The 12,731-nt window shown below is 41.7% G+C and overlaps 1 protein-coding gene across 3 annotated transcripts in view; it reads right to left on the bottom strand.

Annotated features, from left to right (window-relative positions):
- Positions 1–3,314: 3,314 nt before the first annotated feature.
- LOC118220941 (metastasis-associated protein MTA3-like) overlaps positions 3,315–12,731 on the bottom strand; it is a 48,390-nt gene continuing 38,973 nt past the window's right edge. For 2 of the 3 annotated variants that reach the window (XM_035405422.1, XM_035405421.1), the window contains exons 15-19: positions 11,519–11,611; positions 11,024–11,206; positions 9,805–9,836; positions 8,788–8,909; positions 3,315–5,407 (exon numbers count right to left, since the gene is read on the bottom strand). In XM_035405422.1, the coding sequence (XP_035261313.1) occupies positions 5,242–5,407; positions 8,788–8,909; positions 9,805–9,836; positions 11,024–11,206; positions 11,519–11,611 (596 nt within the window). In that variant the 3' untranslated portion in view covers positions 3,315–5,241. The remainder of the gene's footprint in view (positions 5,408–8,787; positions 8,910–9,804; positions 9,837–11,023; positions 11,207–11,518; positions 11,612–12,731) is intronic. The other variant, XR_004764034.1, reaches the window with a different exon arrangement.

Genomic DNA, 12,731 nt, shown 5'->3' with positions numbered 1-12,731 from the left:
AAATCTCCCCACCTTCCAACAGCTTAGAGGTATGTTCCATCTGGACAACCACAGACTCTGGGTGTGTTCCAATACTCAAATAATGTATCCTGCATTCCTCCACTACCACCTCCTCTCCTCCATGTCCCACAAACCAATCTTTGTCCTCTCTCTCCAGTATCTCGATATTGGAGGAGATGAGTGACGCAGCTTCAAACTCAACTCTACGCCTCCTCCAGCGAAGGATACATCGATGTATGCTGCCGAAGAAGTCTCTTTACATTTTTAGGTGACATCATCATGCTCATGCCCACTGGGATAGAAAGACCATCCCACAGAATCTGACACAATCCAAACCCTTGAAAGCGGAGATGGCAGAGAAATTGCATTTTCCCCAATTACGCAATATATGTATTATTTGTTTGTGGTTCAGTAGGTTATCACACATAGTGTCCTACCAAAAAGGATTGGCAACTATGGATAATAAAATGTTAGTTTCTGTGGCTCATATCCTACAGACAAATTCAGTAATTTAAGACAGGCAAGAAGGTTTATTTATTTGCTTATACGTAAATGTTAGATAAGCAAGCATAATTTTTAACATGAATAAGCATGTCAATTTAAGACAGGCAAGCAGGTTTATTAATCTGCTTCTACATGAAATGTTAGATAAGCATGACTCTAAACATAAATAAGCATGGCAGCTCCCATTAATGTGTGAATACGCATGAATTAATTTATTCAACCAACCATCTCCAAAGGTCGTATTTATTACCGACAAATTGGATTTCAGATGTTACAGTGGAAAATAATTGTTTTTCAGTGTGAAGACTGAATATTGGGAAACAATAACACATAATATGAAGTGACATCTGTTTCACTAGTACACAAATGTTTCTGAATTAGTCTATGTGAGATGGAATGTGCCGGCAATGTAGGCTGTCACACTATAGCTAGGTGAATTAGCCCTGTGTATGTTCAGATATCGGGCACATTGGGATTCTGGAATTACAGTCAATTGTTATGTTTTTATACTATGAGATGTTTACTCTGATCTAATGTTTCCAATTACATATTAGTGTCTTGGTGCAAACAGCAATATCAAATTCAATTTTGTAGGCTACTGGAGCAATTACTTGTACTTCCAGATTTAGAAGGGCTGCCCACGTGTAAGATTGGTGATTGGCTATGGAAAAGCAGATAAGCTGTCCCAATTTTCTTCATGCCTCCTTGTTCTTTTCTTTCCACTACTCCCCTCCTAACCTCCACAAACTTCCACATGGAAGTGGTAGTGGGGGAGTGGAGGGAAAGAGGTGAGTAATGGGACACACCCCCTGTTTTCAGAGACCTTAACTTAAAAAATAAGGAAGTGGTGTCCCTCTTAAGAACAACAACAATAGCAACAACAAAAAATGAAATTGTTACGTAACAAAAGAGGGCTGTGTAATTTAGTAACGTTACATTGTCATCAAATGTAATATGAAATTTCATATTTATAAATGTTAGCGATACCTATCAGTCCGAGAGAGAGAGCCACATCTGTAACTCCCCTCAGTCCCTTTTCTTCTTTCAATGCTCTTCACCTTGGCATGGCAACGCCGATGGTAACTCTGGTTTTTCCTCGCTGACGGTTGGTTTGCTTTTTTGACTGTTTGCCTTCATCTGAACTTCAAATTTGTTTCTGTTTCTTTGGATTTGCACTTGTTTTTGAAGTTTCATCGTCTGTAGTCATTGATCTTTTCTTTGTTTGTTCGGCCATAGTAACCGTTTACTCGCAGTCGCAATGCTAACAGAGGCCGTAAAAAAACAGTACGCCGCTCACACACAAGTGAGTTAAAGAGCGAGCCTGTTGCGTTAGCTCCGCCTACCCTCTCTGGCGGACCAACCACTGATGGGTGATGGAAAACGCGTCACTAACTGTGCGCTGCTTGTGATTTTTCCCGGGAATATCGCCACAGACACCCAGTTCATAATGCTTGGTAATACTGCAAATGCAAGGGCTTTCATCAGTAGGCCATAGGCTCCATCACCATTGTATGTTACCTCATTAGGCAATAGATAGTGACTTAACAGACATTTATTTAAATGAAAATCTTCGAGATTATTACTTTAACATCACTCCAAATAAACAAAATCTCCATCTTCAGATAATTTGTTGGCTTGTTTTGTTCTCAACCCTTGTTCATTTGCTTTCCTTTGTGAACAGTATATTTTTGTCACATTTTCAATGTACAAAAATTGCAAGTTACTCACATACAAAGCACTGTCTATAAGTCATTACTGTGATTAAAATTTCCTAAACCTAAGCCTGCATTTAACAGTATTGATATCAAAAGAAGGCCAAGTTACAAGAAACAATATTGGCTATTTTAGCTCACACATATTAAACAAGCTGTATTCCAAAGCAATGCTACCCAATGTTTCCTAAATTATTGCAAGTAACTTGGTCCTGTGTTTTTGAATCTTACCATCTGAAGATAATAACATTTTTGTATGTTGTAAAAGTTTTTTCTTCAGACATGCGCGCACATAAATACATGCTAAAACACACACATTCTATCTGATAGAAACACATAGGCGTGGATTCAGTCATTTTTTTCTTTACCATGAATGAAAAATAAATGAAAATATTTGTCATATTTTTAAATAGAAGTGTTTTTTATGGTGTATTGTGTACACGACAGAACTACTAATTATTTGTATGTTCAGAGGATCTACTGTATAGGGCTAGCTAACATTAATTTAGAAATGTGGCATTGCCAGGTCGCTACACTAGCTTAGTTAAGAAGTTGTTAACAGTAGAAACAGCACAGTGGTGAATTTGATCGTTCTCACTTTAAGAAAATGGATATACCTTCCATGAATAAGTCATTGTCTTGCACCAGTTTCCATACGAATCACAGTGCAAATTTCGGTGCTTGAATTTAGAGCTGTCTGTACTAACGTTATGCACTCAGTTTGTTGACTCGTTAGGAAGGTGGCTAACTCAAAATGGCGCAAGCAAAACGGTATAGTTTTGGTGTATTTTTTGGGATTTTAGAGATATAAATAAGTTTCCCACAAAGTTGCAAAATCTGTACATATTTTTTGGCAATTATATTAGCTAGCAAGGAAGCCAGTGTCAGTCATCCAAGGTTCCCATAAGCAAACACACTACCCAGTGAGCTACTAGTGAAGTAGTATCTGATGTTTTTATCGGCTGATGTAGTTAAATGTCTGTAGGCAATCTGAAAAGTACCGAATTCGGCCCTGCCAAGGCGTAACTTGACGGGGATGGCATACATGCCATCCCAATATAGCTCCATTGTAGTGACAAGTAACAATGCATACCAGAATCTACAACTGCATGTTTTATTCAGTATATTTCATGGCACATTTTTGACTATCAGAAAAATACAACATGAAAATACATACAAAAAACAGGTGCTGTTGGAATGGTTTGAACCAAGCTGAGTGGGCGATTCCTCATTTCATTGAAGCACAGGGAAGTAGGGAATGAAAATTTTCCAGAATATTTTCTGGACGATAACTAGCAACCAGATTTGATGTAGAGCCCCATGTGGCCACTCTGAAAAGGTATTCTATCAAAAATGGGGTCATATCCACATCACAGAGACATCCCTGAGGGAGTGCAGGCAGTCAGCAGATTCCTTGGTCTGCATCATCCAGACCTGACCACTACAGGTCTCACTCAGGGAGACTGGCCTGGGGGGAGGAGCTAAAGGGAAAAGATGCAGAATTACTAGATTGGCTACAGGATTATATCAACATCACACTGCTCTACCCAGAATTATCTACTGAAAGGATACATATTATAGCAATGGACTCTTGAGCTACGTTCAACAAGGCTTACTTTTGCGGTAAACAATGTTGGTTGCTAATGGTGGTCCTTAAATTTTTTTTTTAAATAAACATCCCATTTAGTTTGCCACTAATACATTTTAAATGAAAATGGATGTGAATAATCAGTGTCAATTTTGCCATGGCTTCTGCAGTATTACAATACTTTATAGACAGATAATATATGCATAAATATGGCTAGTTAGGTAATTTATTTCAGAAGTTGAGGTTATTAATAGCTAGATAATATGACTAGTAATCACATAGTACATGGATGAATAGCGAGCTACCAAGCAAATATAGCTAGCTAACATTAATGTTATTGTGACTAACTAGCTTTAAAGTGTTACCTTGAAGTATGATCGATAGCTAGCTTGAAAAACCAAAACAGAATTTGACAATTAATTTGCTATTTATCTGAAGAACTGACATTGTGATTTAAGTTTGACAGTTACATGATAATTGACAATATCTTGATGTTTTCCCCAGCTAGATGTGCAAATGCAGAAACTTTGCTCCTACAGCTATTTGTTTGCCACACTTTTTTTCAGATTGTTAGCTAACATCGGTGAACATTACTGGCAAAAATAAACTGACAGGAAAAACTTTAAATATGTTGGCAAATGTTTGTGAATATTCGCCTTGTTGAACGTAGTTCTGTTGTTTCAAAATCAATGGCTAATCTACAAGCACAGAGAGATTGGAACCTAGAATCTCAAGTCTCATTGCAAATGCTGCCATATACAGAATTCCAAATACAGAATTGATTACAGTACAGCTGACAAAAGAATTAATTCAGTCTCAATAAAAACAGACGTTCAGTGCTAGCATACATTCATTCATTACTTTTAAAAGCTGGGGTAAATCTAGTAATTCTATATCTGCGTGCATACCTTAGTGGATCCATCTAGACATGCCTGAAATATAAAACCAACTGAGTCAGGTTTATTATTTTTTTTAATACACCTTAAATAGCATCAAACATATTCACCATCATTTAGCACTCACAAGAGACGCATGGTAAAAACAAAAGAATTTTGCATTACTCATTTCTCAATTCACTCATTCAGACACACACACACACACACACACACACACACACACAAAGAGTCTTTTCAACATACTGTACACCTTATTAACATTTCAGAATAGCTGTGTCCATTTTCACCACAAGGGGGCTGGTGACACCAGCAGGCTCAGCACCAAAAAAACAAGGAATTGTGGTTTCTCCCTTCTCGTCAGTGATGTCATCAACATGCGACAATGGACTACTGGATTCAGAGTGAAGGAGAGCTGGTACTTTTCACAGTACAGGAGAGGTGGCGGGGTTTGGCAAGGACCTGTGTGAGCAGGATAGTGGTGCCATAGGAGCTTGGATTGGAGTGGCAGTTCTTTGTGGGATGATAAAGCAGGGGGCAGAGTTCAGTCATGAATGACAATGGGGCCCCGGGCCCTTAGGCCGGGGTGGAGCGCAGCGGGGAGTGATCCGTGTGAAGGCGCTGGAAGAGACCTCCTCAGGCCGATCTGCTCGCACGGCTGCCTGCAGGCCCTCCTAAGCTGGGAACGAGAGAGCAGCCTGCGGACCTTCCTGCAAAGGGAGAGGAGGGTGCAGTTAGACGGTGGCTCCTGTACATTCCTGTTGGGGGAGAGGAGAGGACATTGAGAGAGATGCGTCCAACCTTCCTTGAAAGCGAAGAAAATTGTGGGCACTGTTGGATACCGTGCATTTTGAGGCATAAGGAAACTTGATTCAAACGAGACTTGATTCAAATTAGAACTACATCAATGACAACGGTTCAGCACAGTGAACATTGATTTTTACGTTCGTAGGCTCAGCATGAGGAGTCAACAGACAAACAGAGCTCTTTCTTAAGTGCTTGAGAACATGATGTTCTCTAATGCAATAGAGGGGAGTCTGATGATGTAAAAACGATTCCATGTGGGAACGAAACATAATGAAAGTAATCTGAGAGATGGACAAACTGCCTTGCGTCGCACGTCTCTGCACAGTACATGAGCCAGACAAAGTCATTTACAGACAAGCTGCTCTTTAGAGTAGATATTAGTCCAAATAAGGACTAAATGATCTGCATTCTAAATATGGAATTTGCTGGAATATTACACCCAATCAATATGAGTTTGTTTGTGTGTGTATCTGTGTGTATGTGTGTGCGTGCGTGTGTGTGTGTTTGTCTGTTTGTCTGTTTGTCTCTTTCACAACCACATCTGCAGGCTCAGAATCAAGGCTGAAGAAAGGAGCAAAGCACTGAGCTGGACTATGTACCTGCACTCAGCAAGACAGGCAGAAACCTGTATCCAAGACCTCGCATATCACAGAGTGATGGGAATATCAATTGTGACCAGGGCTTGAAGTGGAAAAAAGTGCCAGTACTAACTTGCTGAAAAGATAGGTTCCACTGCAGCTGCCACCATTTACAGAAATACAGTTGGGGTAAGAAAGCAGTAGCATTGGAGCGGGAAAGAGGGAAATGGTAGTGGTGGCTGCGCACACGACTCCAAAACCTACATCTGGAACTAAGTAAGGTAAAAAGATGCAATCTTGGAAATGCAGTCCATTTGTATGACATGTCAATGGGTGGCTCACTTGGATTAATCGTTATGGACTACAATACAGTGACTGTTGTAGGAATGACATAAAGACAATCTCAGGGGTGATGCGTACATAGTGTTTATGAGAAGTTGCAGGATGCTAGAAAAAGTTTTGATATTAATATTAATAGAGTAAAATGGAGAAGTCCGCGTACTGGTCCATTCTGGCCCACTTTAAGCACTACGTGTGACACAAGACAAACTAGCCTGTATTATACACATGCACATGTCTCTCTTTTCTTTGTAGTCCCTTAGTTATGGTTGAATATATCTGTTAACATATTATTTAACCTATTCCTTGTACCCCCCTCTAAGACAACAATGGTAATTGGATTGTTAAGGATCATCTAAAGTTACAATCTGATTTCTATATTTTCACATCAACAGGAAGTGTAAATTTTAGATTTGGTCTAATGATTTCATGAGTAATTTTCAATCTGATTAACTCAGCTTTTAATTGGCTGAATATCTGGACCGATTACTTATTTAAAAAATGTTGTTTTCCATTCTAATGCCCTCATCTCAGGGCTCAATATTGACATTCAGGGGTTCTCTGCTTTCGAAGGGTCAATCTCTTCTGGCCTCATCTGGCCCCGAGAACAAACAACTCACCATGCATCCTCTCAAAATAAAATCACATAAATGTACCATACTATCACTAAACCCGCTGTAAGGCATTCAGGACAAATGAGGAGGTAGATCTTCAGTCATAAGCCAGGACTGCCCAGACAGTCATGGTGATATGGGACAGTTGGTTTTTCAGAATAATGTGGCTCCAGACTTGATTTTTTTTTTCTTTTTCAGGGTTAATGTTTTTATTTTTCCATTCATCGTATACTGGGACTGTTCAGACAATTCTCAAGCTAAGAGCTGTATATCAAATACAATTCTGTGGACTTATGAGAGAGAAGGGAGGCAAGGGTGATAAACCACTGAAAATAAGTGTTTGGGCTGCTGTTACACTTGGGCAGCTCGTGGGTGCGAAAGGGGCTGAGGAGGTCCTAGAGGTGAGGATTGGATGGGAAAGCGGGGATATATGTATGCTTTGATTTATCACTTTCCTTCTGTATCGCAATTAATTACTGATATAATACCAAAAAAGGAAACTTGATCATAAAAAATCTGTACAGAAGTTGTCATCTCACCAATGGCCTCATTTTACAGATCACATGACACACAAGAGCGCATTTGGTCGCCCACCGGTCACCTTTAATTGCTGCGAACGACCTCATGTGCGGAGGCGAGGAACATGAACCGCACCTGCTGCTGCAGTCGCTCCCGAACGAGGCTCGTTTGTCTCGGGCCGGCAGAAGCCTCATTGCTCAGACCGCGGCGCTAAATTTAGCCCGGCGTCAGCCCTCGCAGGCGCTGATGGGCCCTGGAGCCAGGGCTCATTTGGACGAGCCGCTAATGGAAAGCCATTCTTCCTAGCCCCCGGCTCCTGCCTCCTCTCCCGCTCATGCTTGCAGGGTCATTGCTCATCTCCCGCACGCGGATGTGTTAGCCGCGACTGTGCGTGCCACGCTAAGTCGGAGCACCTACAGCTACCCGTCTGACACCTGAAACCATCTACTATATCTGTCTAACACCTAACGCCTGTTATCTGTTTCACACTCTGTGCTATCTGTCTAAAACCTGGAATCTCCTGCTCTATCGGGCTCACAACTAACTTTTACTTAACTCTTTCCTATCTACGGAGACCCCTCCTTGGAAGGCAGCCTAAGGGATCTGCTGCCATGGTCCAATAAGGTCTGGTTGCCAGGCAGCCTAATTATTGACAGGACCATTTCCAGAATCAGTAATAATTTCTAGCTCACTAATAATATGACTAGATTCTGTGCACCAGGCTAGGTCCAATATGGCCTACTTTGGCCGACATTAAACCATGACTCTCAAAGGGGCGTGACCAATCTGGTAATTACCTATTAACTATGGTCCTATCATTAACTAATCAGTAACTGTCTCTGCCAATTAAGCAGCTAAAACCATAAGAAAGACATGCCATTAGACCTTTCATGCCTTGTAAACTGATAATTATATCCGGTGCCAATCAAAATTTGTCCCCACACCCCTAAACCCCCCCTCCCCTCCTTTGCAGGGTGTTCTGGTTGGTACAGTTTTTATGTTGTGCTGCTTTTGTGTTTAGGGAGATAATGAGCAGCTGTGTTCAGGGGATTTTTGATGGGTTCTGTCACATGACCTGTTGCCATGGCGAGCCACCGCACAGTTAGAAGGCAGATGAAGGCATATGTATGCCTGTAGGCATAGGGATGTGGAGGTGACCTGCGGTGGGCAATATTGAGATGAGAGCAGGTGGTGAGGGAACACAGCTCTCATCTTTACCTTGGATGCACCTACCTGGTCTCCCGGGAAACAAGGAAGAAGCTGTCATCGGGGGCGTCAACGCAATTGGGGCGGCTCTTGCGGAGCATGGTGCTGTTATTACGGAGGCTGCTGCTGCCACTGCTCTGGCCATTGTGCTGGGAAGTGGGGTTATGCAGGGGAGAGGGATAGAAGCAAGTTTATGTCGGGAGGAGGGAGGGTAGACATGAGTGTATATTACTCATAAAACGGACAGCTGCAGCTCCTTGCTGTGAGGTGTCAGCACTACTCGCTACACCACTGTGCCACCCCTTCATTTCCAATCCAAAAATGAATGTTTTTATTTCTAATATTCATGGAGGACACCACCGGTCAGGGCCCACCTATCCACAGGGTTCAGCCTATAAACTCAGGTAGGCTCTCCACCTTTCCGACAGAGAAATCATGAATAAAGATTGTTTATTTTTCAAAGCAGTCGGCTGAAAATCATTCTCGTATCATTGTACATTTGGACTATTTTTTGGCTGGACCCCAACAGCGGGGCCAGCCCTACAAACGCGAATGTCTTTGACTGAGTGCTGAAGTTACACCATTGGTCGGCCGAGTTATTAAGTTACACCATTGGTCGGCCGGATCACGTGTGTTAGGTCCAGCCATATACTAGGTTTTAACCTGGTCTAGTTCATTTCCATTTAAACTTTGTTTGAGGTTCCATCTATTCCTTCTATTTTTGGGCTTCAGAGTGGGAAGGCTGGGTTAAAGTTGACCAGGCTTCATTGTGTAACCACAACATTCATTCCTGACAATGACACGCAACGTGGCCACAGCCTAACAGGTGTAATGTGTCATAGAAATAAGCCCCTCCTCCAAAAGGCAGCAGCTTACTCCTGTTGTAAGTATGGCGTGTAGTGTGTTACCTAATCATTGGCTCACAGAGCACGTGTGGCTGCAGGTGGCATAACAGTAACTTGAGAGACACAAAAAAAAAATGTTACAGCCCAATTAGTGCCAGACACACTGTGAACAGAGACAGGGGGGCGGGGTTGTACTCACCAGGATAGGGGCTCCCATGTGACCTGTGTGGTCTGCACAGAAAACAATAAGAGATTGAGATAAAGAAGAGCATATTGAACGCACAAGGATGCCCTGTCTCTGCCTGATCAAAGCAATAAGAGAACCTACTCTGCACCAGTATATCAGGGGCCTCTGAACAAACAGTGCACCTTCAAACTGAGGCATTCAGGATGGAAGACATGTGTTCATTTGTGCCATTTCCAGCGAACAAGCAACTTGTCATGGAAATCAGTGGAAATCAACTTGGGTTAATTATCAGCTGTATAACAGAGGGCCCTGGGGTTGGCAAGTGTAAATTACAAAACACTTTTTTTCTCCAAGTAACAAGGAATTCCAGTTATTTTAATTATATTTAAATCTAGATTTTTTTTTTTCCATTAAGTGATAATCTGATAAGCGCACATGTGGATTGAATTAATTGCTCCCATTTTTAGACAGACTGTGAGGATTGAGTGGTCGGTGGGGGTAGAGAGGAGCAGTAATTGGGTCTCATCGCCAAATCACTCTCGAATTAGTGCAAGGCCTGTCAGTATGACAGTCCAGACTCAGACATGGTGGCCTCTTCAGTCCGTGTGCCCATAGCAACTAGCATGGAGAGAGATGCAGATTTTATCACCCCAGCTACATTACACGCTGCGCTTGTATAATCGCATTCTCTGCCCTATGTGGCCATTTGTAATGTAGGGAAGGAAGAAGATCTTATGCCGATGCAGTAAAATTTTGCAACAAATCAGCCTGATCGCTCTGTTTTTTATACAGATCATAGCAGGGCTGCCCAACCCTGTTCCTGGAGATCAACTGTCCTGCGAGTTTTCATGACAACCCAAATATGGCACACCTTATTTTACTAGTTTGCTGCTCAGTGAGAGCTCTAGCTGTTGAATTTGATTTGCTTTGTTTGTGTTGGAGTGAAAACCTACTGGACAGCAGATCTCCAGGAATGGGGTTGGGCAGCCCTGGTCTATAGTCTTTTGAGGTCATCAAGACTATAGACCCAACTGTTATGTTGTCTTTAACAATTGTTAAAATGTGCGTGCGACTTTCCTTGTCGATGCATGTGTACATGTGAATGTTAGTGTATGAATCAGGTGGAAGACATCCCTGAAATTAAAACAATTCAGATTACTTTGTTGCCATGTGGTCTCAGGTAAAGAACTGAAATGCGTGTTTCCGCATCTGTGTGTGATTGGTGGATCACCTTGTCCGAGCGCTCCCCCTCGTCTCTCTGCTGTCTCTCCCCTGCTGTGGTGCTGATAGCTGCGTTTTCCCAGCATACCGAGCGGCCCATGGCTGGGCAGGGACGAGAGCAGGCTTCGGGGGGGCGGAGCTTGCAGACCAGGGGTACGTGGGGTCTGAGGGGTGTGAGGAGCTGGGCGTGACTCTGATAAAAACACATACCATGTTAGAAAAAGATAACAAGATAACTTATTACAATAGGTGTCACTATAGGTGTAATGCTTCATACCAAACTTCAACCACTAAGCATAATGTTTTGGTTTGCAGTTTGAGTGTCCAGCACTGAGGTCTTTGTTCTTTTTTTTTTTTTTGATGCCAAAATACAGATGTATTCTAATGCACTATGGCTTTAATTGATTAGCTTTGAATTCCAAGGGAAGAATTCCAATCTCGGCAATATTAGATCTGATAGCTATTATTTAAATAACCAGCATGTTTATATGTGTGTGTTGCTCACCAAGGTACTGCAGGACACTAGACAGGGTGCTTTTCTGTGAAGTTCGAACCCGTGTTCTCAAGCCCTCGTGTCTCTCCGGTGCTCGGCTCATGTCTGCAGACAAATAATAACCTCAAACATCTGGGGTCATAAATACATGCATATACACATGCTAAAATCAGCTCTGATAGAATACATTGTACTCTGGTAGAGTACATATTATCCCCATAACTCTTTAAATAGGTACAATTTATTTAATTAACACTGCAAATTGTTTCTGATGACCCACTAAAGGCAAAACTAATCTTGCAGAGAGAGGTTAAATGAAGCAGATTAAATCGAGCAGACCTTCCCAAACAGGACTTGGTTGTACATGACACAGTGGGGACACATGACCCTGAGTCCAAGCACACCTATTTCAGTTTGTCACATGACTTTTATACTTTCATACTTATAAAATTCCTTGATTTGTTAAATTAAAAGAGAAATTGTGTGTGATGATGGATATTTTAGATACTTACATTCATTTCTAACAACTTTCTAGCTTTAAAATGACACTTCCGAGTGAGCACAAACCTGAATATAGACAGAATCTAGACATCTAGAGGGGTGTCAATCTAGGTTCAGAGACGTTTTGACAGAAAAGGACTGGGTTAGCTCAATGTAGCCCAAATTTAGCACAAGTTTCCAAAAGTCAAGACATGTATACAGTCCAGACGTTTGGTCAGAAACCGGCTAAATTTTAAAGTTTTCTAGCCAGCTAGGACATCGGCAAGCTCTATCTGGGTAAAACCTGAGCTACACTGGGGCTAAATTGAGCTAAGCCCATTGGTTTGTGTCAAAACATCTGACAGCTTAGATTTCCACCCTGCTAGAGGTCTAGAGTCGATCTATATTCAGGCTTGTGCCCACTAGGGTATCAGGGTATTCAGGGGTTTGTTGTTTAAAGCAAAAAAAAGAGAATATTAAGTAATTACGAAGTAGCTTACACAGTGACAGAGGTTACGCAGTATGTGTGCATATTAACCAAACATTCTTCAAAAGAGTATGTTTAATCTCATTTTAGAGTGGAAGTAATTCCTATGGCCAGGCAAACTATGCTCAAGGAAGCATAGCTTCCAGTACCAACCTTAATACATGGGTTCTGGGAAGTGAAGAGCTTCTTTGTTTACAGTTATATATTAAAGCAATAGAATGAATGTGTCGCTGTGCAAGCTACTTTGGAATTACTTGA

This window comes from Anguilla anguilla, chromosome 2 (genome assembly GCF_013347855.1).
Source record: "Anguilla anguilla isolate fAngAng1 chromosome 2, fAngAng1.pri, whole genome shotgun sequence".
In the NCBI taxonomy this organism is placed as follows: Eukaryota; Metazoa; Chordata; class Actinopteri; order Anguilliformes; family Anguillidae; genus Anguilla; species Anguilla anguilla.
Note: the sequence above shows the minus strand (reverse complement) of the source record. Positions and strands in the feature narration are given on the sequence as shown.